This window comes from Procambarus clarkii, chromosome 71 (genome assembly GCF_040958095.1).
Source record: "Procambarus clarkii isolate CNS0578487 chromosome 71, FALCON_Pclarkii_2.0, whole genome shotgun sequence".
NCBI classification, from domain to species: domain Eukaryota; kingdom Metazoa; phylum Arthropoda; class Malacostraca; order Decapoda; family Cambaridae; genus Procambarus; species Procambarus clarkii.
In genome coordinates, this window is record NC_091220.1 from 16,308,829 (window position 1) to 16,334,523 (window position 25,695).

The 25,695-nt window shown below is 40.5% G+C and overlaps 1 protein-coding gene and 2 long non-coding RNA genes across 8 annotated transcripts in view; 1 reads left to right on the forward strand and 2 right to left on the reverse strand.

Moving 5' to 3' along the window:
- Positions 1-4,929, reverse strand: part of LOC123745605 (sodium-independent sulfate anion transporter) — a 31,637-nt gene extending 26,708 nt beyond the window's left edge. The window contains exon 1 of one of the 2 annotated variants that reach the window (XM_045726312.2): positions 4,764-4,929. In XM_045726312.2, the coding sequence (XP_045582268.2) occupies positions 4,764-4,773 (10 nt within the window). In that variant the 5' untranslated portion in view covers positions 4,774-4,929. The remainder of the gene's footprint in view (positions 1-4,763) is intronic. The other variant, XM_045726316.2, reaches the window with a different exon arrangement.
- LOC138356248 (uncharacterized) lies at positions 1,303-20,189 on the forward strand. Of its 4 annotated transcripts, XR_011224312.1 has the most exons (6): positions 1,303-1,339; positions 2,518-2,795; positions 6,611-6,926; positions 11,610-11,773; positions 13,019-13,117; positions 20,091-20,189. It is a non-coding gene; the product is annotated as an uncharacterized lncRNA (long non-coding RNA). The 4 variants fall into 4 exon arrangements; XR_011224314.1 differs by lacking the exons at positions 1,303-1,339; positions 2,518-2,795 and adding an exon at positions 5,211-5,225 and having other exon boundaries at positions 6,738-6,926; XR_011224313.1 differs by lacking the exons at positions 1,303-1,339; positions 2,518-2,795 and adding an exon at positions 6,154-6,168.
- LOC138356249 (uncharacterized) lies at positions 20,015-24,515 on the reverse strand. 2 transcript variants are annotated; one of them, XR_011224316.1, is made up of 6 exons: positions 24,131-24,515; positions 22,829-23,049; positions 21,619-21,670; positions 21,120-21,178; positions 20,720-20,781; positions 20,015-20,158 (listed from the first exon to the last, which is right to left on the reverse strand). It is a non-coding gene; the product is annotated as an uncharacterized lncRNA (long non-coding RNA). The 2 variants fall into 2 exon arrangements; XR_011224315.1 differs by lacking the exon at positions 21,120-21,178 and having other exon boundaries at positions 24,131-24,491.
- Between the last annotated feature and the right edge of the window lie 1,180 nt (positions 24,516-25,695).

Consider the following 25,695-nt stretch of genomic DNA (forward strand, 5'->3'; position numbering starts at 1 on the left):
AACATCAAAATAAAATCTTCAGTCTTTGTTAGACCAATATTGGAATATGCAGCACCGGACTGGAATCCGCACTGTGTGATACATCAAATCAAAACTGAAAAGTATAAAAGTTCACAAGAAGATTAGTGCCAGAGCTAAGAGGGCTGAACTATTAGAATAGGTTAAGAGAACTTGACCTCACAACCCTTCAAGAGAGATGAAAAAGAGGGAACATGATTACAACATACATAATACTGAGAATTGATGAGGTGGACACGGACAGCCTCTTGAAAATGACTAAAAATGCGATGAGAAGACTATCCAGTCCCTGACAAAACTAATAAGTTTTATTAGTATATATTCACCAAGATTCGAGAATTAAGGTACCCCTCCGTCAGCACCTTCGACATTTATCCACCAGCCACTGAAAGTTGCACAGCAAGTGGGTGCTGCAATAAAAAAAGCAAACCAAATATTAAAAATGGCTAAACGAACCTTGACATCAGGGAAAAGAAAGTGGTTATTCAACTGAACGGAGCGCCTGTCCAAGCTTGGAGGCCTTTAAAAGGACATATTTGCTTTGAGGTATGTTCAAATTTCCTCAAAGATAAATTTCCTCGTGTAAATTTACTAGAATTATATGAGGGGGTCACCATCTCTAGTGGCCTTAACAGGGACAGGAAGCCGACGGCTTTTCAAAGGTTTTCCTTTATTTTAGTGACGTCATAGGCTTAACTCTGGGGGAAGTTTTTGGATACAACTAACCATTATTTCCTGCGGATTTTTCAGCTGAATTTGGAACTTAATTTCACATGGTGCATATATCTGACCGTATCAGTAATTCTTCTCTAATGTGCTAGAAGGTTCTAGGTAACTTATTGCTCAGAAGGAGTCTGTCCGCAAATAGGGAGAGTTCACTTATAACAAACACTGCGAGCAAAATCTTGCCCCATTTTTTGTTGGTAGAAGGAACCTCGACCTTGCAGGGTTACAAACCTAATCTTACTTTCACCCGAATATTCTTGAATACACTTTTTATACTGTAGCTGTATACATGTTTGTTACTGCATTGTGAGTGCAGAAACCTTAGTGAGAGAGAGGTGTGTTAAGGCATTTGTTAACCAGTTGGCGTTTAATGTTTTCTCTGCCCTGCCCAACTCGTCCTCATTATATGGATTTTGTATTTAGGCGCGTATCAATTTTTTTTTAACTGGAAAATGGGGTTTTGATTTTTCGGTATTTTAATACAAAGCACAGCACAGTCTAGAAAGTATTTGTTGCAAAATAAATTAAAATACACGAGTGGATCTCGAGGGTCAATGACTCCACGAGCCGGCGCGGGATAGGAACGGTTGAGATGGTAATGGCGACTTGCTATTATTTGACTTGTTTACTCCCACAATTCAATTTCTTTCTTTATCATGCACCCCATACCCATCCCGTGGGCGGTGGTGTAAAGGTTTACAGAGGCACATAATCGCTTCAGGAACTGAACTCTCTAGTTAGTTTAGCTAAGCAAATAACACCCACATTTAGATTTGCAAGTAACGTAACCCACTTTGCCGCCTAATAGAATAAAAAAAACTATAGTCTCGATAAACTATAGATCTTCAATTATTAAATATTTGTCCCTGAACTATTATTAACTTACCTTTCAATGGGCCAAACACAAGCATGATGAACAAACACCTCATAAAGCTTGACAAAGGCCACTACCCTGATGGAGGGTTGGTTTATATTCTCGGCATCTGCTTTACTCCAACAAGACTGCCAATGAGTTGGACACACTATTAAGAGGTTACCACTTAGGTAACGGTGGGTTGAGGACAAATGTGTTAGGCTGTAACTGTATGATGTGTATCTATTATTATCCATACATCAATGATTTGCCAAATGTTTCTAACATTCTTAAACCTATACTATTTGCAGACGATACTAACTTTGTCAATTCTGACCCCACCCGCCACACACTAAATAATATTGTCAATGAATTTAAAAAAAGTCCACTCGTGGATGTCAACTAACAAACTTACACTAAACATAGAAAAAAATACATTTTATTTGGTAGTAAATCATCAAATCAGATTCAACTTCAGATAGACAATGTAAACATTACCAATAAAAATGAGGGGACGTTCTTTGGCCTATTGATAGACAAAAGACTGAACTTCAGCACCCACATATAACACATAGCCAAAAAAATATAAAAAACTGTCGGTATTCTTTTTAAAATCAGATATTATGTTCCTAGACTCTGCCCTCCTCTCATTATACTATGCACTAATCTATTCCACTCTAACATATGGTATCTGTGCATGGGGTTCAACCACTGCAAATTACCTCAAGCCTATCATCACTCAGCAAAAATCTGATATCAGAACTATAACAAACTCTGTCTTCAGACAACACACAGCTCCTCTATTTAAGTACCTTTAGCATGCCAAGCATACTCTCACTCCACACATTCTCATGTGCTATCTACATGTACAAAACCTTGTTCTTAAGTGCTAATCTTGATCTGAAACTTTTCCTTGACAGATGTAATAGAACCATGAACACCACACCAGAAATAAATGCCTCTGATATCCTCAGTCAGACTAAATCTGTGCAAACACTCCATGCAAATAAAAGGGCCCAGTTTTTGGAACTCACTCCCTGATGAATTAAAAAATTGCCCAACCCATGCCCTGTTCAAAAGTAAAACCAAAAAATGCCTAAGTTGAAGTGAGTGAAGCATTTACAGAGTTGTAGTTCGAACAAAAGTTGTCAGCGAAGCACCTGTTCTGGAAATGTTTGAACGTCATCAGTTGCGAGTCGTGAGTAAACCGTTTTTCATTCATAAACAGGGTTTGGTGGGTGCATGGAATCAATTTTGGCCTTTGTTTATGAGGACGGACTGTCCAGTAGTAGTCAGGTTTGTTCTCGACTCACAATTGAGAATTCCAGGTTCGAATCTTGGGTGGGACAGAAATGGTTAGGAGTATTTCCTATCACCTAATGCACCTGTTCACCTAGCAGTAAGTAGGTAATCATTAGACAGACAGCATTGGTTTTACAAGATTTTTCACTGTGAGCTGGTGAATAATTCTGCATTATACTGTACTGCAATTCTCGGATATGGGAAAATAATTATCAGTGCCTTTATTTGTACAATACAGCTTATGTTATCTTAATTTATACAGTATAAAAATAACATGGTGCCTAGTTGGCTAGTATCCAATATATACAGTACACACCCTCATTAAGTAAGGCAAGAGATCATACTCCACATGATTTTCAAGTTTCCCTACAAAAAGAGTTGTATATTTTTTAAAATGGCCCATTAAAACAAAAAAAAACAAAAAATCATCAAACAATAAATGCATTACTTGACTCTTGTATACATATTTAAGTGACTCATGGTTCAATCTTGGGACAAGGTGGATATAAATGATACTTTTTCCCACTAATATGGGCTTTGTTATTTGCCATTTGGCAAATGTGAACTTTGATTGCTTGGAGCCGCATTACTCAATAGGCCAAGTAGGCCATGGCTTAGGGCCCACCAGCACTTTTTTGCACCATAAAAATGGACAAATATCAGATAATATAAGTATAGATATATGACCTCAATGTATTCCTCACAAAACTATGCATAATACAACTTTAATAATTAATCATTATATATTGTTATATGAGCTGGCTACATGCATGTGTTTAGCCTTTGAATACCCACACTGACCAGAGGGTGGAGCACATTTACCTGTTTTGGCCTAGGGCCCCAAAAAGTTAGATCTGGCCCAGAATCTGCTACAAAGTTAAATTCTGTTTCACAATCAATGCCAACCACTTGGGCTGGACGGTGGAGCGACGGTCTCGCTTCATCTAGGTTGGCGTTCAATACCCGACCATCCAAGGGGTTGGGCACCGTTCCTACCCTCCCACCATCCCATCCCAAATCCTTATCCTGACCCCTTCCAAGTGCTATATAGTCATAATGGCTTGGTGCTTTCCCCTTGAGTTTCCTTCCCTTCTACAATCAATGGATTAGGAGGATGCATGACCTACGAACTGACTGGGGTGCTACCTTTGGGCCTGTGCAGAATGGAGGTTCTGGAACCTACCTCACTGTGAGTCATGAAAGGTTATGGGATCTTTTCTGCTTGGCATAGATTCCTGTCACAAATTATACAAAAAATTTGAAATGTATACACAGCATCAGATTAAGATTACCTGTACTTAGTTTGGTTAGACAATGTTATTTTCTAGTATCGATAATCTATGTCCTAACTGCAGATATATTTTATTTAGTTGTTTTATTTATATATATACAAGAAGGTAGATTGGGTTTATGAAAGTACATAGCAATGATGATTTTACATTCTTGTAAAGCCACTAGCATGCATAGCGTTCCCGGCAGATACTTTCACTACACTGTGAACTTACAGGTGTATAATCAAATCATATACAGGTATTTTAACAAAGCTAGTATTCTAATTGATAAGGAGAGTATTTCAGTATATTTTGTTGGGCTGGATTACATTACATTAGAGTAGGTTAGTTGGGTTGGGTTTGGTAGATCCTAACAGTCAAATCATACACAAGTTTTCTATAGAGCTCATTTTCTATTTCTAGTTTCCCATTGTTGGGGACAGGAAGCCTGTTGAATTTATTTAGGTCTGCTAGGCTACCTGTTGAGTTTATTAAGGTCTGCAACCCTCAATAGTTGCCCGACTCCCGGACACATATTGCATCATGATGCTATGACACATCAATCATTCTTGTTATCTCTATCTGCACCTTACCTTCAGCCATCCCGAGCAAAAGCTTGAAGATTTATTCAGCATTTCTTCCTTCAATATTTGAGAAATTGTGTAATATTGTATCTTTTCATCGTAACTCGGCACATATGTCAAGATCTACACTGGTAAGGGTGTGAGGTGGACGTGTTTGAATACATGGAAGGGACTTGCTAAACCTAACATTGGTAATGAGAATATTCTTTCAGCACTTCCCTTTCATTATATTTCTGCTTAGTGATTATAAATTAATATCAAACCTAGTAATATATAAATGTATTTGAATGTTGACAGTAACGTTAGTATAATAATAAAATTATGCAACATAGCCATCAGATGTTTCGGAGAAATTGTTGACATAGAATCCGACTGTAAATCTGAATCCGGACTCGGCCAAGTGAGTCCTTTAAGGCGGTCCATAGAATTACCCAAATCGGCCCAAAACTACACAAATCGTCCTAGCATTACGTAAGTAATGAAGAAATATAGTATATTTACTTACTATAATGTTGGTGCTACACGTAGAACATGATCAAACCTATTTTTACTCTGAAATAATCTAATTTCATAACGAAATGAGACGTAAATATGTGAGAGGTGACGCCATAGGAAGTCGATGGTCCAAGCGACAATTGTGTGGAGCGACTTATCCAAGAAATATGGTCGCCAGGAGAGTGTTTGCTGCCATATCAGCCTCCTGTACACAGTGATCCAGTCCTTTTCGTTCATTGAACACCGAACCCTACACGCCCTCTGATATATTGCTTAATTAACAAATATTCACAAATAAAGATTATATTTGTATATGTTATCAGAAAGGCAGATATAAAATAGTTTTTGTGAATCCATCACAGAGATTATACCTTATTAGAGAGGAAAAATATTCATACTTTAAACAAGGCTTCATGGCCGACGCTCTCCTTACCGATATGGGAACTATGACCTTCCGAAGATCAATGTTAATTTAATCTAGATATTGTAATAAACGAAGTTTTCTATGTCATCATAAAGACATAAATATAAGCTGCATGTTAATACTTTGGCATAAATATAACTGAAGTGAAAGTGAAGATATATGCCTTTTTATAGTTACTTGATGGCTCGCTCAGGGAGTGTGAAGGCCTCCACACAAGCCAATCAATTTTATAATTACTTTGCATATATGCAAAGTAACGCCATAGGTCTTTATGTCAGAATAAAGACATGTAGACGATAATGTAACTACATTTCAAGGAAAACATATCTTAATATAATTATTAAATGAATGCAAAGTTATGGTTAAATAAATAGCCAATACCACACAATCGCCGGTGTCCGGACACATGAATAGTCGCATTAGGTGAAAGGAAATGTACCCAACCATTTCCATTTACCCAACCAGTTTGTGCACCCTATACTCATCCTCTGTGCGGTAATTTATTGTGCACCCCATACTCATCTTGTTACCAGTAGTTTGTGCAACCCATACTCATCCTGTGACCCGTAATTTATTGTGCATCCCATACTCATCCTGTTACCGGTAGTTTGTGCAGCCCATACCCATCCTGTGACCTGTAATTTATTGTGCAACCCATACTTATCCTGTGACCTGTAGTTTATTGTGCAGCTAATACTCATCCTGTGAGTCATAGGACATTGCGCAACCCTTTCTCATCGTGTGAATCTTTGTTTACTTTGCTCTCCATATTCATCCTCTGCGCGATAGTTTCTTGTGCAACCCATACCCATGATGTGAGTGGTAGTTTATTGTGTACCCTATACTCATCCTGTGAGTATAGGGCGACCCTTTTGGAAACGCATGGAAACGCAACACTTGGGTTGACCCGATTGACAGACTGGTTATATTCCAACAGGGTCTGAGACATTTGCACTGGCGGGCGGCGTTCTTGCCAACTATATGGCTGTTAAGTTGACAATTGTAACTGTTAAGAGCATTCTATTGTGATTTTAATATTGAACAATTATACATATACGAAACAGACAAATCTGGTGTCCGAAATAGTAAAAATATTAGTGTGCGATGTGATCAATGTAAGGGGGATATTGGGTGTGCCTCGTATCCCCTACAACAACAAGAAGTTCGAGAGCGATGAGGCCGCCACCTACTAGCTTCAGGATGTCGTCGAATCTAAATCAACAATATACTACCGCCGCTACTTTCTCGGAAACGTAAGTACCTGCCGCTTTACTTCTCTCACCCTGCCTAGCCTGGCCTGGCCTGACCTGGCCTAGCCAGACCTGACCTAGCCAGACCTGACCTGGCCTAGCCAGACCTGACCTGGCCTAGCCGTACCTAGCCTAGTCTGACCTGGCCTAGTCTGACCTGACCTGGCCTAGCCTTACCCAACACTAATCACCACACGTGACAGCCCAAACGAATCGCAAATAAGTACACGTAACAAGTCATATGCCCGGACACTCTTTCACCTTGGGGACTGAGTGGTAACTATTGTATAGAAGAGCCGGCTCCCTGAGAGTGGTAAGAGGGCGTGATAAGAGGCTAACGTGTGGTCTTGAAGGAAGTCGATAAAGCAGACAATTTTCAAAAGGAAGGGCAGCATAACGAGCAGACAGGAATGGACAGACAGTCGGTTATCCCATAATGTGTAATACGCCCCGCACAGCATGGGTGGAGTTGGGGGGGGGGGGTTGTAGCAGGGCACAGTATGGTGATGGTGCGGGTGAAGTACACACCCACTGAATTCCTGCCATCAATAATTGTTTTCATAACCATTAGAACAATGGCATCCCTCCAGCCACCATCCTTCCACTGACCCCCTCCTCTGGTCCTCCACCTCAGACAATAACCCCCCACACCCCCTCTCCCTTCCAGACATCAGCATGTCAAAATCAGTACCATAATGTGTTTAAACTATTTAAACTAAGTCATTGTGTATCTCAAGGTATCTTAATTCATTTGAAAGTGTACATGTGCATTCGTTCATATACTCGCCTAATTGTGCTTGCTGGGGTTGAGCTCTGGCTCTTTAGTTCCACCTCTCAACCATCAATCAACAGGTGTACAGGTTTCTGAGCCTATTGGGCTCTATCATATCTACACTTGAGCCTGTGTATGGAGTCAGCCTCCACCACATCACTTACTAATACATTCCATTAGATATAATCATATATGATTACACATAATCATAATCATTCCATACACATAATCATATATGTGTACGTCAACGTATACATACATGCGTATATATACCTCATATTAAAATACTGATAAACGAATGACCATGAACAATTAATTTATAATTGTAGCACTTGTAGCGAGTAGATTATCCAATAATATACTCGCTCCAAATGCATTGTTAATATTCCTATCAACCTTTGGAGATGAATGAGGTGAGGCGTTGCCCGAGCAATACGGTGAGGAGTTGCCCGGGCATATAAGCAGCAGGATAGCAAATATTAAACCAGAGTCTACTTTCAAGTGTGGTCTAGAGCAGACACTTGCGAGATACTGTACCAACGCTCAGTGCGCTCAACTCACACCAACGTATCACCTGTGTACTTCTGTATATTCGACCAAATATATATATAGTATCTTAGTGTCTGTGTTTATTTGTCACCATACTTTACGTAACAATAGAACCGTTACATTGGTGACCCCAGAGAGTTTCGACGATACCCAGCCACGATGGACTACAACATGGACTCTCACTGGTCCTCCACTGCTGCTGCTTGCTGTGGACCGCAGCCACCTGTCGTGGAACGTTGCCAACACCCTTGCGACAGCTATGATTTTCATCGCGATCATCTCTGCATTTTCATCTACTACGGCTTGCTGCTCCACGATCACTACTCACTCATCTGGCAGCTTCATCAGTAACTACATAATGTGGGATCTACAGCCTGCCCTGCCGACTCTCCGTCGCTGCCAGGGCACTGCTTGTCCTACGCCCACGACAGCTGCTCTGTCATCGGATTCATCTACACGTTCACTGCATTTTGATACTCGGCCGACTCAAGCCCTTTGCGCAGTACAGGACTTACAGCTTGCGTTTCCGACACTTCGTCGCCTTCAGGACAATTCAGCTCTAGATGTGATTACCTCGTTGTCCTAACTACGTGCCTACATTACCTCCTAATGTCCTGGTGCCCGAGCCCATCCGCCCCGGATCTAAATGCTCCACCAGCGACCCAAGAACGCAACAATTATGCACATTCTTCTCTCCTGCTACACCGAGCATGTCCACACACTGCCTACATCTTTTGGTACCAGACTACAATTTCCACAGTCAACCCAAGACGCTACAGCTTCGACACAGAGCAGACAGCAGACTACGACCGCATCGAGCCGCCACGTTCTCGCTCCCCGAGTTTAGACACTCACAATTCTCAATCGAGCCGCCACGCTCTCCCACATAGAACTCCACGACTCCGGCCTCACTCAGCCCTCTGCTCTGCTCCAGGCTTCGTCTCAACGTCTGCGACACTGCTAAATCCAGAGACACATCCGCTGACTACGCAGTTCACTTTTCGACCAAAGTTACCAGCCGCACCACAACCTGATCCTACGACGACGGACGATCCTGTGCGACCTCCCACCCTACGACCCCAGTTAGATGACATCAGCGAAGAGGAGGAAGTTAACTTTGATGGTTATGTAACGCGAGCAGGGCGTACAATTCACTGACCAGCTAAGTTCCTTGATCAAGTATTTTTCCTTTCATTCCCTGGGAGGGGGAGTTCTGTAGCGAGTAGATTATCCAATAATATACTCGCTCCAAATGCATTGTTAATATTCCTATCAACCTTTGGAGATGAATGAGGTGAGGCGTTGCCCGAGCAATACGGTGAGGAGTTGCCCGGGCATATAAGCAGCAGGATAGCAAATATTAAACCAGAGTCTACTTTCAAGTGTGGTCTAGAGCAGACACTTGCGAGATACTGTACCAACGCTCAGTGCGCTCAACTCACACCAACGTATCACCTGTGTACTTCTGTATATTCGACCAAATATATATATAGTATCTTAGTGTCTGTGTTTATTTGTCACCATACTTTACGTAACAATAGAACCGTTACACACTATATATAATTTTAATAGACTAATTACGTGTTTATACATTTGAATGGTCCAGACAGGTGGCCAGCCTTGGACATATACACTTCTGGTAGGCACAATGACCTCATGTTAGACCCTTGATAGATTATGTGAGAGAGAGAGAGAGAGCTGGGGCAGGGAGGTGCGTGCCCCAGGGAGATAATCCATGCCCATACCCCGCCTCGAGGTCAGTTCTCGAGTCACACCAAGAATAACAATCGAGCAAGTTGTCCTGACCAGGATGTGGCATATTAGGGAGGGTTGAGGAATAGGAAGCCTGTCTGATAGGGCTCTTGGCAAGCAGCTCTCCCTCAGTCTACCTATCTATATGGAAGAAATGTATCTAGGCCCTCCTCCCCCCTGCCTATTCTCTCTCCCCCACCTTTCTTCCTTCATTTCCTCCCTCCTTCCCTCCCCCTCACTGGTGAGAGAGTAGGAGTGTGAGAGTGGTTAGAGAACTCGTAGTTCTCACGCTCGTGAAATTGTCTGCGACCCTGGAGTAGAGCGGAGGGGGGGTGAAAGTAGGTGACGATGGAGGAGTAGAGGGGAGCATTATATGCAGTGAACGTAGGTGTCTATGGAAGAGTACATCATAGAGGAGGGTGAAAGGAAGGTGACGATGGAGGAGGAGAAGGGAGGGGGTGTGAAGGTAGGTGATGATGGAGGAGTAGAGGGGAGGAGGGGGGCAAAAGTAGGTGTCTATGGAAGAGTACATCATAGAGGGGGGTGAAGGTAGGTGGCGATGGAGTAGAGCAAAAGGGGTGGGGGTTGAAAGTAATCTTGAGTTTAATTTTTTAGTTATATATAGTGACACCTCGGCTTACGAATGAATATTTATGAACTTTTCGGGTTACGAGCCTAATTTCTTCAAAAAATTTGAATCGGGTTACAAACTTTGCCTCGGGAAAGGAGTTTGTTGATATACATATGGGCTGACCTAGCGCGTGGTGGCATGGTGATCGCGCCTCAGTTTGCCAGTGTCTCCTGCCTAGTAAGTATCGCGCCTGAATTCTTTGTAAAGCATTACATTTGTTTTGGGATTTTTGGCTATTTGAACATAAAATTTGTTATGATATATCTTGCCATGAGTCCCAAGAAAGCCAGTGGTAAGGTTCAAGCCAAGAAAACACATGTGAGAATGACCATAGAGGAAAAACAAGAGAGCATTCATAAACATCAAAATGGTGCACAGGTTGTTGAACTAGCTAGGCAGTACAACAAATCTATGTCAACAATATGCACTATACTTGCTAAGAAGAAGGACATTATGAGCATTAAAGTGGCAAAAGGCATATCAACAATCCCGAAACAAAGAACACAAACACTTGAGGATGTTAAAAAGTTTTTATTAATTTGGATACACAACAAGGAGTTAGCAGGTGATAGCATTTCAGAGGCCATCATTTGTGAGAAACCAAGGCATTTGAATGAAGACCTTTTAAATAAAACCCCTGGAACGAGGGGGAAAAAGATGAATCAAGTTTGAAAATGTGAAAAGTTTGTGTGACAATAGAGCCTCGTAGAAAACTTATGCTGTGGTCATTACCTGGTGGAATGCACCCAGGATGGAGTATCAGGGCTATACATCTTTTAAATTATAAAAGTAATAAACATTTCCCATCAACCTTACAAACCATATTAACCTATTTTCATGTATTTCCCCCATGTGCATTTTAACAAAGTTACTAAATTGCCTTTATCATTCTGTAAAATTTCAATTACAGTATACTGTATATAATTTTGTTAGTATAAATGGACTGAATATTCTGAAATCACAATTAATTTTACAATTTCAGATTCAAAGGTGGTCTGGACACCCAATTTGGTCAGACAGGTGAAGAGAGCATTTAGGATAGTTCAAAGAGATGAAGATGGTCACAATTGTGTTTGAAGAGGCAAACACCCCCCTTTGCTCCTGACATTATGTTCAGCCTATTGACCCCTGCACACCTAACACAAGGTAGGTTGAAAACTCCTCCTTCATGTCATTGGTTCATTAGCCAGAAACTTAGGGCCCATGCAGGAATATCCCTAAAAAAAAAAGTGGCCCCAACAATGCATCCTCCAAGTCTGGAGGATGAGCAGGAGCATTGTCGAGAAGCAGGCCCTTTAGTGTCAAACTTTTCTCTTGCAGATATTTTTTGATGGCAGGGCAAACCACTCTACATCACAGTTTTTCTGCAAGTTATATATTTTTTAAAACTCTTGGATTTTCGGAATGATACACGAGCAAGGGTTTAATTTTCAAATCGCCACACAGAACAAGAGTTAGCCTATCCTGACACAAGTTAGCCCAAGTTAGCTTGTGTCAGGGCAGTGACGTCTCCTCTTGGGTAATGTATGTCCTCTTCGGCAATTTTTTCCAGAATAGTCATGTCTCCTCACAATTAAACACTTGTTGTGGAATATATCCATCAATACAGTATCTACAAAATCTTTAAAATCACGAACAAATCTTTCAGCCCCTACTTTGTCTGAGCTGGCACCCTCACCATGCCTCACAACACTATGAATACCACGTCTTTTTTCAAAATTTCTCAAACCATCCCCTACTCACCTTAAACTCTTTCGTATCTGCAAAACTCGTTCTAGGGGTTTTCTTTATAAGATCTTGCATGAAGATTTCATTGTTGACCAAACCACACACTGGAAATTGAATAGACGACGACATTTCGATCCATCCTGGACCATTATAAAGTCGATTGTGATGAGATGAGGGAAGCAAGAGCATTAAGTAGGCAAGAGAGAGAGGTGAGGAGATGGCAAGTATGTACGTATGTACATGAATAAAACATGTACATACTTATACATAACGTGTGTAAATAGTGTAATAAACACAATAACAGTATTTTGGGAGGAGGAATGTTGGCGAGTAATGTGTTGGAGGAGGGAGGGAGGACTGGCAGGGTGTGGCAGCTCACTCATGTTTTTTGGGCTCACCATACCAACATAGTGGATCGTTATGGTGAATACATACGTAGATGGGTATATACAATGTGTGTATATAGTGTAATAACAGCAAAAGCACTGTTTGATTGTAGAATATGTCGCATATATGAGGCCCATAATTTTGAGCATAGCGATGTTCTATACTTTGAATTATATAAATTCCACAAATTACACACTTTTAAATAATATTACAGCAAAAAAAAAGGAAGAAATGAATGAGAAACTTCAAAATAATTGCGCAACATTTTATTCGCAGCAACTGCCGTCGCACGGGGTGGCGGGGCCGACAGACCCCCATCGCTCCAACGCTCAGCGCCCATAATTTGCTCAACTTCCCAGCTCCATCGCAGCTAAAGTAAGTCACATACAATATTTTTTGTTTAGTTTCCCCGTGATCAGACTCTGCATTTTAACAATATAAGAAGAGAAAAAATATTTTTGGAAAGAATTTATTTCTTGTGCACCAGGGTGTTATTTGGAGACAGAGCAGTTCAGTGGTTAACTACTAAATTTTTTTTTCTCCCACACACGCACCCCCCTAGGAAGCAGCCTGTAACAGCTAACTCCCAGATACCTATTTACTGTTAGGTAACAGGGGTCATCCCCTTTTGTACAAAGAATCTGCTAAAGCTTTTAGGGCTAATCTTTGACACTCGTTTGTCTTTGTCGCCCCATATTTTTTACATCCGAGTTGAATGCTCTAAGGCCCTTAACTAACTTTAGGTCATGTCCCATAATTCTTGGGGAGCTAATCGACACTGCTCCTCTCTTTACATTCCTCTCTCGTTCTGTCTAAACTCGATTATGGCCCTGTTTACTCGTCTGCTTCTCCTTCTACCCTTCACCATCTGGACACACTGCATCATACTGGGTTACGGCTCAGCTCTGGTACCTTTCCTTCGACACCTACCCTAAGCCTGTATGTTGAAACTGGCGTCCTGTTTCTACAGGATCGCCATGATCGCTACTGTCTTCTCCACCTTGCACGGTCCTTACAGCACCCTCACTCTTGCTTATGTCATGCCTTGACCTTTACCCATCCTGTGGTTCCTGTTCCCCTTCACCACCTATCTCTTTCTGTACAGTTGTCTCTCTTACAAAATGCTCTTTCAGTTTGTGTTACCAATATTTCCCCTCGTGTCATTCCGTCTTTGCCCCTATGGAGGGGTCCCTGTTCCTAAATTCTGTAAGCCTTGACCCACATGACTAAAACTTTTACCCCTCCTACAGTTCTAAATCACCTTTTCCTTGAACACTTTTCTTCACATTTCCACTCTATTTCCGTCTTCACCAATGGGTCTTAAGTCTGCAGACGGTGTAGGCTACTCTGTTGTTTTTCCTGACTGCACCTTTGTGTTTCCTGCCTCCGGAGACTAGCATCTTCATGGCAGAACTTTATGCTATTCTCTATGCTCTTCATCAACTCTTTTCTCGCTGTCAATCCTCCTCTGTGTTTGTAGTTGACACTTGCAGTGCCCTCATGGCTCTAGAATCCTTTAATCCAGTTCATCCTTTGGTAGTTGAAATTCAACATTGGCTGTTTCTTATCTCCAGTAGATTTAAGACAGTGGAATTTCGCTGGATTCCCACCCATATTGGTGTGTTCTTAAATGAGCGTGCGGACACTGCCGCTAAGGAAGCTATCCGTACCTGTCCCATCTCCCGTAAAGGTATTCCTTATTATGACTTTTACCCAGTTATTCATTTCCCCATTCTTGCCCGTTGTCAGGGTTTTTGGTCTTCTGTTACTGGTAACAAACTGCGTGCTCTTAAGAGTAGTGTGTTCCCGTGGCCTTCCTCCTACCACCGTAACCGGTGGTGGGAAACGGCTCTGGCGAGGTTGTATATTGGTCATACACGTTTAACTCACGGGCACTTAATGGAGCGCTGCCCTGCTTCTTATTGTCCAAACCGTTGTCTCTACATGTCCTGACTTCAGGACTTACGTGTCTTGCTTCCCGACCATCCCTCACTGTCAATTGTCCCTCGATAAAATTCTTGGTAAATTCAATACCTTTGATATTGTTCGCCGTATGCGTTTTTGTTCTTGTATTGGCGACGTTAGTGATATTTAGCGCACTATGATTATCCCACACATTTGATGGTTTGATAATTACTGTACTGTACAGTACTTTGGTTTGGAATGTATCAAATAAAGTTGTTTCATGTATTCAAATGTGTGAGAAAATCCACTGGGGCTGTGAGATGAAGTGAACCTGTAACAAAGGCATTGCCAGTTGCATACTCTACCACCACTGATGGTAAAAGTCTTACAACTGGATATCTTGTGTGACGGGTTATGGTATCACAGCTATACTGAACCAAGATGGTATGGCTCTCCCTCACATAAATGAAAGAAATGCTGCTATTGGCCTTGCAGTGTGTAAGTTGCAGGTGGAAACAAATGAAAATTATCAAATAATTAAACAATTTACTGAAATAGTAATGAACAAAAATAACACATGACAATACTTGACTATCATGTAATGCAAAGGTGAACAAGTTAGTATGACCTTAAATGCAAAAAATAAACTATAAGCAAGGAATAAAAGTATGAAGATATACTGGTGTTCTGAAGACAGCTACCATACCACCATGGCATCAGTCACACGACGTTGGCTGGAAGCGGACGACGGGTTAGAGACACGAAGGTGATCCTAGAGCACTAAGGGAGAGATTGCCTCTCCAGGGAGGCAGCGCTCTTTATATAGTCCGGCGGTGATGACTCATCCAGTGTCAACACGAGGTGGACATCTGGTCAACTAGCAAACTGCTCGTTGTGGCTGGCGGTGCCTTTGTGTTGAGCTGTACCACTGTCAGTTGAAGGCGGCTAACTGCTTGTTTGTGGGGACAAACTGCCAGTTAACAGTGGCGCCCGGCTTGCCTCTGAGTCGTACCAGGCCGTGCCAGGCCCTGGGGGGTATGGAGAGGTGGCAGGACTGATGACTCTTCTGGGCTGGTGTAGATGTATACTTCCAGTGCAGAGGCATTGAAGGTGAAGGGTAAAGGCAGTTCCACTGCTATGCAGGAGATTCACGTGACACTTGTGAAGCCACAGAAAGTCTGGAGGCCCTACTGAAGCCAGTCCAAGTATTAAATAAAACCCCTGAAGTACGCCGGTGAAGGGTAAAGTGAAGGGTGAAGCAAGACCGTATGCCCCAACTTCAGGCACACACAGAAAATCACGTTTTGGTCCCGCCTCTCAACTGTGTATTTGAAGTTGGGGCGTATGGTGTTGAACTGCTTCAGCCTTCGCCTGAGTGCTTGTAGGGCTTACGTAAGACGTTGACTCAAGGAGTGGCCTCAAAACTTGCTGTGATTTATGGGGAAATCTGGTTGTAAGACTTTTACAAAGTCAGTAATATACTGTGGTAGAGTATGCAGCTGCCAGTGCCTTGGGCAAGGGTTTACGTCGCCTCACAGCTCCAGTGGATTTTCTGCTTGGTGTATATCAGGTTGTGATTTTGTGTGTGTACCGTATTGTTATGATCGCCGTCTGATAAGTCCTTTCTGGCCTCAAGAGTCATTGTTACCCACCTAGAAAGATTGCAGATGGCCAAAGCAGTTATTTAAGTTAAGAAGGGACAAGTCTTAAACAGAATTTTGCATAATATTTGACTGTAAAGGGGTAAATTGAGGTAGATTGAAAAACAAAATGGTGAACCGGGCAGGCGGTACTCACAATTAGGCGAGTACACTCGGGAACTTTTAAAGTGCAACCAAACATGCTTTAGGCTCTCACAAGAGGTGAGTGGTGGTGGCTCAGGTGCTCAGCCAATCAGAGCACCTAAGGAGGGAGGGCAGGAATGAGAAGGGGGTGGTATGTGGAAGTTTGGTGACAGTTGTGTGTAGTTTGTTCATCTTCATTGTAAGTTTCATGGCTTGGTGTGCATTTCCCTAGTAAATTTAATTAGGGAAAAATTCAGGTGTTTGATTTTTTAAATCAACTTTTTAAATGTTGAGTTGTTAAAGCCTCAAAGTGCAAGGAGTTGGTTTGGGAGTATGGCATCCTCATGCTGTTGCGTGCTCGCGTGAGGTAGCAAAGGTGATGTAAAGTTGTGGGGTGTACATGCTTGGGACGTCCTCTCTCGGGATGGCTGGTGTTAGACCTGTGTGTTTGTCGGTTGTTGAAAATCAGTCATCCTTTGCTGTTGTGGTATTGATTTTACATTGTTCATCTTGTAATTAATACTGTAGTGCGATATGTAGGGCTACCATTTGTAGGTTTAAAATGTCTAATACAAACAGTTGTCCAATGAGTTTTAATAGGAAATATCATCCACCAAGCACCATTGTACAATTATATTAATTGATAGTATATGGATTGTGCAGAACTGCTTAGAATGATCTTTAACACTTGGCTATATTGGTCATGTCAAATACTTGCACGGTGGATGCTCAAAGACCCTTTCTTTATTCAGTGTTGTCACATACCTCATGGGGGTATGGATAGGCAAACACTCATTCGGTTAAACTTGCCTTGTAGTACTTTCAGAGTTCAGTAATTTGGAATCTGGTTAGCACTTTCCAATTAAATTGACCTTTAAAGTGAATTCCTATTAAGATTTAAAACATTATACCGAATGAGAAACTCGGATTATATACCCGAACACCAGAAATGTTGTTATTCAATTTGGTTGCCTAAAGCACATTCAAGGACTACACATTACATGGCATTCCAGGATTCCTCTATACCTTGCCTTATGCTGTAAACATTGCCACAACCCTGTGTTTTATTGATTTAAATGGCCACAGGGAGGCATACAACACTGCAGATTATGATGTCATTAGTTATCCACTGTGCTGACAAGTGGGCTGACTGATGTTCGTTGACACCTGTATCGTGCTTCAATTTAATCGCCAGGAGATCACCCTCTCACTAGACTCATCTGTAGGAAGTAGAGTATAGTATCTCAAATTACCTTGGATCATAAATAGCATAAGACTTGGGGGTAGGAGAGGGTTGCAGTGTTTTTCATGGCTCTCAGTTGTTCCTGGTATTAGGCAATTTAGTTCTGGAATCATTTTTGTTGGCCAATGTTAAACTTTTTCGAAAGTAGATGTTTTTCTGAAAGGGAAGGGGGGGGGAACCTCTATGCTTGGATACAGTTATCTAAGTGAATACTTAGACTTAGAATAACTACCTTCTTTTCCTTAGTCAAAAAGGTTGCTTGTTTATTTCTAGGGACTTGTATTTTCTTTTATTTTTAACTGCAGCAACTTTCAGTGAATGATAGATTCTTACTGAAAGGACCTTTACTTCATTGTTGTTGTTTTATGGTCATCTCATTGTGTACAGGGATTCCGCGAAGCTTTTGGGGTTAGTCTTTGACACTCGTTTGTCTTGGTCAGCCCATATCTCTTGCCTCCGAGTTGAATGCTCTAAGGCCCTTAACCTCCTTAAGGTTTTGTCCCATACTTCTTGGGGAGCGGATAGGCGCACGCTCCTCTATTTGCACTCCTCTCTCGTCCTGTCTAAACTCGATTATGGTTGCCCTGCATACTCTTCTGCTTCTCCTTCTACTCTTCGCCGTCTTGATGCTTTGCACCATACTGGGTTGCGTCTCGGCTCTGGTGCCTTTCGTTCGACTCCCGCCCTTAGTTTGTATGTTGACACTGGCTTTCTCTCTCTTCAGGACTGCCGTGATCGCTACTGTCTTCGCTATCTTGCGCGGTCCTTCCAACATCCTTCCTCTCGCCTCTGTCGTGCATTGACTTTTCCTCCTCCTGTGGTTCCTGTTCCTCTTCATTGTCTCCCACTTTCTGTCCAGTTATCTCGCTTACAGGATTCTCTTTCTGTTCATATTTCTAATGTTTCTCCTCGTATTGTTCCTTCATTACCTCCGTGGAGAGTCCCCCTTCCCAAGTTTTGTACGTCCTTGACTTGTATTACTAAAGCCTTTACCCCTCCTACAATTCTGAAAAGCCTCTTCCTTGAGCACTTTTCTTCGCACTCCCACTCTATTTCCATCTTCCCTGATGGGTCTAAGTCTGCGGATGGTGTGGGCTACTCTGTTGTTTTTCCTGACCGTACTTACATGTGTCGCCTCCCTTCGGAGGCTAGCGCCTTTACGGCAGAACTTTATGCTATTCTCTATGCTCTTTGTCTCTTGCTTTCTCATTCTCATTCCTCTTTTGTGGTTGTAGTCGATTCTCGTAGTGCCCTCATGGCTCTAGGGTCCTTTAATCCTGTCCATCCGGTGGTCATTGAGATTCAACATTGGCTGTTTCTTATTTCTAAATTTAAATCAGTAGAGTTTTGCTGGGTTCCCAGCCATATTGGTGTTTCAATGAGCGTGCGGATGCTGCCGCTAAGGAAGCTATCCGTTTTTGTCCCATCTCCCGTAAAGGTATTCCTTATTCCGACTTTTATCCTGTTATTCATTCTTCCCCGTTGGCAGGGTTGTTGGTCCTCTGTGGTTGGTAACAAGCTGCGTACTCTCGAACTTAGTGTGTCCCCGTGGCCTTCCTCCTACCACTGTAACCGGCGGTGGGACACTGCTTTGGCACGGCTGTGGGTTGGTCATACCCGCTTAACTCACGGTCACTTAATGGAGCGCCGCCCTGCTCCTTATTGGCCGAATTGCGTTGTCCCTCTTACAGTTGTGCATATCCTTGTTGAATGTCCTGACTTCCAGGACGAGCGCGTGTCTTGCTTTCCGACCGTCCCTCGCAGTCACTTGTCCCTCGATAGAATTCTAGGTGAATCGGATACTTTTGATATCGTTCGCCTTGTGCGTTTTTGTTCTCGTATTGGCATTCTTGGTGATATTTAGCGCCCTCTGATTATTTCGCACTTTGATGGTGCTGCATGGCCTTCCGGTTTGGTGTCTTGATGATGGTTTTAATCTAGGTAAAATATTTCAGAATATCTGAAGAGTTTGGCAGACAAATCATTTGTAAATTTAACAATGATCTTTAGTTAATTTAATCATAATTTGTACAAAGCTTAGGTGTTGCATAGCTTTAAATTTACTTTCAAATATGAAAACTAAAATATTCGCTAAAATGTCTTCCACTTTAATATTTCAGACAAACTAACAAATATTGAAAATTAATGTAAATTGAATAGGTAGTCCACTTTTACATCTTTTCAATGCATTTTGCATGCACCTATGTAACAAGTTACAAATAGGTGTAAATTTTACCAAGTATTTATTTTCAAAGTAAAAAAATTTCAGATGTTTAAACATTGCATCAATAGTAGTAAACAATAATTTCCAGCAATTTCAGGATAAGGTATATAAAGTAGTTTCATTAAAATTGTTTTATTAAATAAGTTTTACATATAGTATTTATAATACATCTAATATTTATTACTGTTTCAGGTTGTGGGACAGATGCTCCTAGATGAACAGAAGATCCAAAAGGCCAAGACAACTCCAGAGACAATCACCTGTAAAAGAAAAATAAACATTAGACAGGGACACTACTTTTATTATCACCAATGCCTAATAATAAGCCCATAAAATCCTAACATCCTATCTTTCAAGATAGGCTCAGCAAGGCCTATCCCTTCCTCTGGTTTCAGTGCAGAGCTTGTTCCCTGAATGGGTGCATTACATCCACCACTTTAGTGCCATCAACACATTGTACATATGCTTTACTGGAAGCACTGTACAATGCATGCCAGGCACTCAAGTTTTAGATGCATCCACCCATTCAGCAAACAAGCCCTGTGAGAATTAACAATGTAACCATTGTTAAGGGTCCCTAAACCTATGCAAATCTAGTCCATCTATTAGATGGGTAGTAGAGCAAAGCTCTGAAAAAGCCAAGCCAGGGAAATCTGCAAGACTGCCTGGTCCCCTTTTATGAAATGGGGTAGGATCAGTACAAACTGCATCATCCCCTGTGGGTTGTAACAGTAGGACATGGTTACACACCTATAAATGGACTAGATAAGAGAATTAAGATTAGGTCATTGATATAGCTAAAACATCAAATTCAAACTCACCCACTTTCATAGAGTAAAGGAGACTCACTCCAAGCCAGTCCATGCATCATAATCACTTTCACCTGAAAAATATTTCAACAAATTAATTTCAGATTTAAAGCCAATCTTGCTTTACTTTTCAAATTAGCATTCAGTAGTTTACAAATGCAGATGGAAAAAATTTCTTTAAGGAATTTACCTTTCCTACATATTCTACTAGCAGTAGTAAAGATCTAATTTAGCAATATAAATATATATGGCATCAATTTGCCAAGTTTCAGTAAATGTCATTTGAGAAACTATCAACTGCACTTCAAATGGCAATTTACATTTATCTTTAGCCAATGCTATATTTTTTAAGTTATTACTATTTTTTTACTTTTATGCAAATCTATTCAGATTAACCTTTACTACAACTCACCTGATTCTGTTTAACTCTTCCAACTGACAGACGAACTTCTGGACTTTCCAAACCACATTCTGGAAAACTATATAAATTTAAAACCAAGCTAAAGTAAACATTGAATATTTTTTTTTACTTTCAAGGGAAAAAATACCATCACTTAGAGCAAAACTTTTCCTACCATTAACTTTATTTGACTCATGATTACCCTTAACAGTGTTATACATTTATAGATTAAAGCTTATTTAAACATTTAATGTTAACTAAACAAGATTTATATTTTATTAATAAAACACCCTCAACTATGTTTATGATCTAATGCCCCACATTACAATTTTCACAATTTCAACATGCCATTCTATTCAATACATTCCTGAAAGGACTGAACTTGCAGATATGGTACCCACTAGCCTAAGCCTAGACTTCCATACCCATTCAATTTCCATACCCTAATATTTAATAAGTTTTTAGCAATTAACTTCTACCCTCTAATTCCAATGTACACAACACTACTTACTGTAGATCTGCAAGTATTTTCCTGCAGCTCTGTTGCCAGGACCTTCCACAACCTGTCATGTGAACAGCAAATATTACTAAAGTTATTTGCATAGCGATGTTATTTTGTTCGTACCAGTTTAACAGTTGCCGTTTTAAATGGCACACTAACTATCTTGTTGTCCCATCTTTATTAATTACAAAGCTATAGTCATTTCAAGTCAACATGCTATACAAATTTTATTTTCCAACAACTTTAGTCATGAACATTTTTCTGGAACATTGCAAAAACTTTAATTTAACCATGTATAACATTTGAATAAAAGCAATACAAAATATATATACAAATTTATTCTTTTGCAACCACTGCTTACTACTAGGGGGACATTTATTCTGTTGAATTATGTACCAAGCTTTTTAGTCTGAAAATTTATAATTAACCCAACTATACTACCAAGACTGATTTTACTAAATTTAGTAATATTTTTACACTAGCAACTATACAAGGCCATATTCTCTCCAGTTATCACCACACTTCTGCAGGTGTAAGGTTCTATCTCCCCCATCTGCAGCACTCTTGACCACACTTGGTCTTTATTATAAATTTCTTTATGAACCTGATACAGTACTGTTAATGGATTAATTGTGGGAACAATTTAGCTACAGTTCTGCCAAAGGAATGATTAATACACCATGCAAGCCAATATTAAAATTAGAAATATTTATTAAAAGCAGAAGTTTTTATCATATGGGATGTTATTTTAGAGGAATGGGTGGTGTGGTGGTTATGTTATGGTTGAGTAACATGGTACAAGAGGGCAAGTAGTTGCTGAGCAAGTATGCCAATTTCAATTTCTAGCAAACTGGCAGATACAGCAGAAGTGCACACTTTCGGAATGGACTAATGGCAGTAAAGTTCCTACTATAGAGTTACTGGCCACCATTCACTAATGACTAGGGGAAGTTAGCTCAGAGCATCTTTGATGTGCTTTGATGGCAACGAAAATGTTGCCCCCCCTTCAAAAGTTAAGCTTGTCTACAGCATTTCATTTTTAATTAACTATGTAAAGGGGAGATTCTGAATAGCAAGTGCATATAGGCACTGCCACTGGCTTATGGCAAAAGATTCTGTAGCAATAGAACTATAAGCCACACTTTCTCCCCCTCCCCCCCTTCCTCCCAACTGTTCAGTGTCAAGAGGGGGGGGGGTGTCCATTTACTGTACCACTTACATTTTAGTGTGGGCTTCATCCACTATTCTGATGTTAGCTGGAACATTTGTGCCACCTGCTGGTTTGAAAGGGAGGCATACCATGTGCCAATTCAGGAAGCTTTCCACGTTCCTCACTGCATGTCAGCTCAGGACCTCACTACCATGTTGGGAGGCAGTTGAAGACTAACCAATCAACATCCCAGGCTGGAGAGCAGTGCCAGCTTGGGGAGAATTTACCACCTGCAAAAGATTTAATACTCTTAATAATCTACACCATCTATCTCTTCTTTACCTAGCCCCCAAACCTTACATTTGTCAGCATTAAACTGCATCTGGTAGTCTTAACCATTTCAAAACTATAGGGCATCGGTATTTTTTATTTGCCAATTCTGCAACTATTGCAGTCTAAACCATAATCTTGCGAATAACCGAGGTCCAAGGAGAGCTTTTAGGCACTACTTACAACACTTCTCCCAACTTAACCCCATTTATACTAATTTCCTTTGGTATAGCCATGACCTAATCTACTTCAGTCAGCATTCCCAATGATCCGAGCCCTATCAATTTTGCGCCACTATCAAAATCTCTGCCGAAGAGAAGGTACACAAAATCACAAACCTTATCACTATTTCCTCAACTATGCAACCTAATCCATGAACATTTAGTAATAAAACTATGCGATTCATGTATCTAGTCATGTTTCTCAAAAAGAGTAGAGAAATGGCACTTGCAATGTTAGATTCTAGTAACTTTCCTCACAATAGACTAAGCTAATTGGTCACTAACTTAAGCGTTAAAGTTTACTCAAACTTGCTAGTTAAAAGTTAATTTAAAACTTGCTATATTAGAAACTTTCCACGACCGGCCTTTACCCGACATAATTAAATAGGGTAAAAACGGTATATTAAATGCAGTAAAACTACGGTAAATTCAATATGATAAACTTCCATTCTTTAAGCATGGGCTGTATAGTAAGCGAACTAAACTAAATGTTAAGCACCCTGGCAAACCACTTCGTTCTATTCAATTTCTTTATTTAATCACTTTGTCCGGCTAGAATTTTTAGATTAGATTAAAGGAACATCCTCCCTGGCAACGGCTGAACTAGTTAACCAAATACAAATATTTAGGTAAAATACTTTCATAAAACCCGTCTACTTCCCCCACCAGTAGACTTGTTCAGCTAAAGGCATAATGTAATGTTCCACTTTAGTAAATAAAGACAAAAAAAACACTACCCCATCTGTGTAGTTACCGGTTACCTGACATTCTACGCTTAAAATAACCCATCTATTCCCCATAATTGTTCGATATAACTTACCTCTCACCCGCTGGTCGAGTACACAGCAGTATATATCCTCCTCCATCACTCACCGCGTGGATACTATTTCACTCTGGCCGCAAATTGCCTCAAATCACCTACGTTATCCATAAACATATATAGAAGAGCAACTGACCGTAACAGCCGTATAGCGATCATCACATAACGTGGGAACATTAGTAGTACTGCTGTCAAAACATAGATGGCGCCACGACAAACGGTAATTCCTATGGACTCGGATACAAGACACTTCGTACATTGACAACATCGCACACTAATATTTTTACCACTTCGGACACCAGCTTTAGACGTTTCGCATATGTGTACGTGTTCCATATTAAAACGACAATATAATGCTATTAACAATTAAAATCTTCTATTTAACAGGCATATAGTTATTAAATGAAGTTTAGTAATGTAATAGACATAATCCGGAGTTGGTAAGGACGCCGCCCGCCAGCGTAAAAACAACATACCCGAATGCCCACAAACACGATACAACGCACAAAACACAACACTGTCAGTTTTTTGATAAACTCCTTTTATATTTATTATGTGATAGTTATACTTGAATAAAATGATAACTATTATAGGTAAGCGTCTAATATTTAATATTAATCAATAAAAAAGAAGTCAGAAGCCACACGCCTGTCTGTACATGTCTTTTGTGTAAAAGTATTTTGGGCGCTCATGTACTTGTGCGCTAGCTGGCGTTCACACCTGTTCTCGCCTACAAGCTTTCGAATTAAACAAACGAATTTATTTTTTCATTTATATACAAGAAGAGAAGGCTACTCTTGAGTCTGTAATATTCATCTGATCACTGGTCTCCCATTTGGTCCTCATTGATTTATAAAATAAAAAAAAATAAAATAAAATGTTTATTTAGGTAAGGTACATACATACAATAAATTTTTACAAAGATTGGTTGACTTATAGGTAGAGCTAGTACATACAATGCCTAAAGCCACTATTACGCAAAGCGTTTCGGGCATGATAAACTTAAATGACAAGCTTAATACTAATTGAGGATAATGAGTAGAATGAAAACAAGAAATGAAAACATAGATGAAAAAGCAACACAAATACAATTATGTCGACAAACAGCGCTCTTAAAAAAAAAAAAAAAAAAAACAGACATTGGTTGACAATAGAAGGGTAAGGTAGGTTACAGGGAATTTATTAGGTATAGCTTCGTTTTTAACTTAAACTGGTTGAGAGGTACAGTCTTTAACATGGTTGGGAAGGTCATTCCACATTCTGGGCCCCTTGATTTGTAGAGCATTTCTAGTTTGATTAAGTCGTACTCTAGGAATATCAAAACTGTCTTACTTAAAACTTATCTTAACTTATCTTACTTAAAAACTTAATATCAAAACTTATCTTACTATTATTGAATGTCAATAACCGTATTATGCAATTTCAATTTCTTCTATTTCTTTCTTTATTATGCACCCCATACCCATCCCGTGGGCGGTGGTGTAAAGGATTACAGAGGCACATAATCGGTTCAGGAACTGAACCCTCTAGTTCGGTTAGCTAAGCAAGTAAGTGTTTGACGCTAG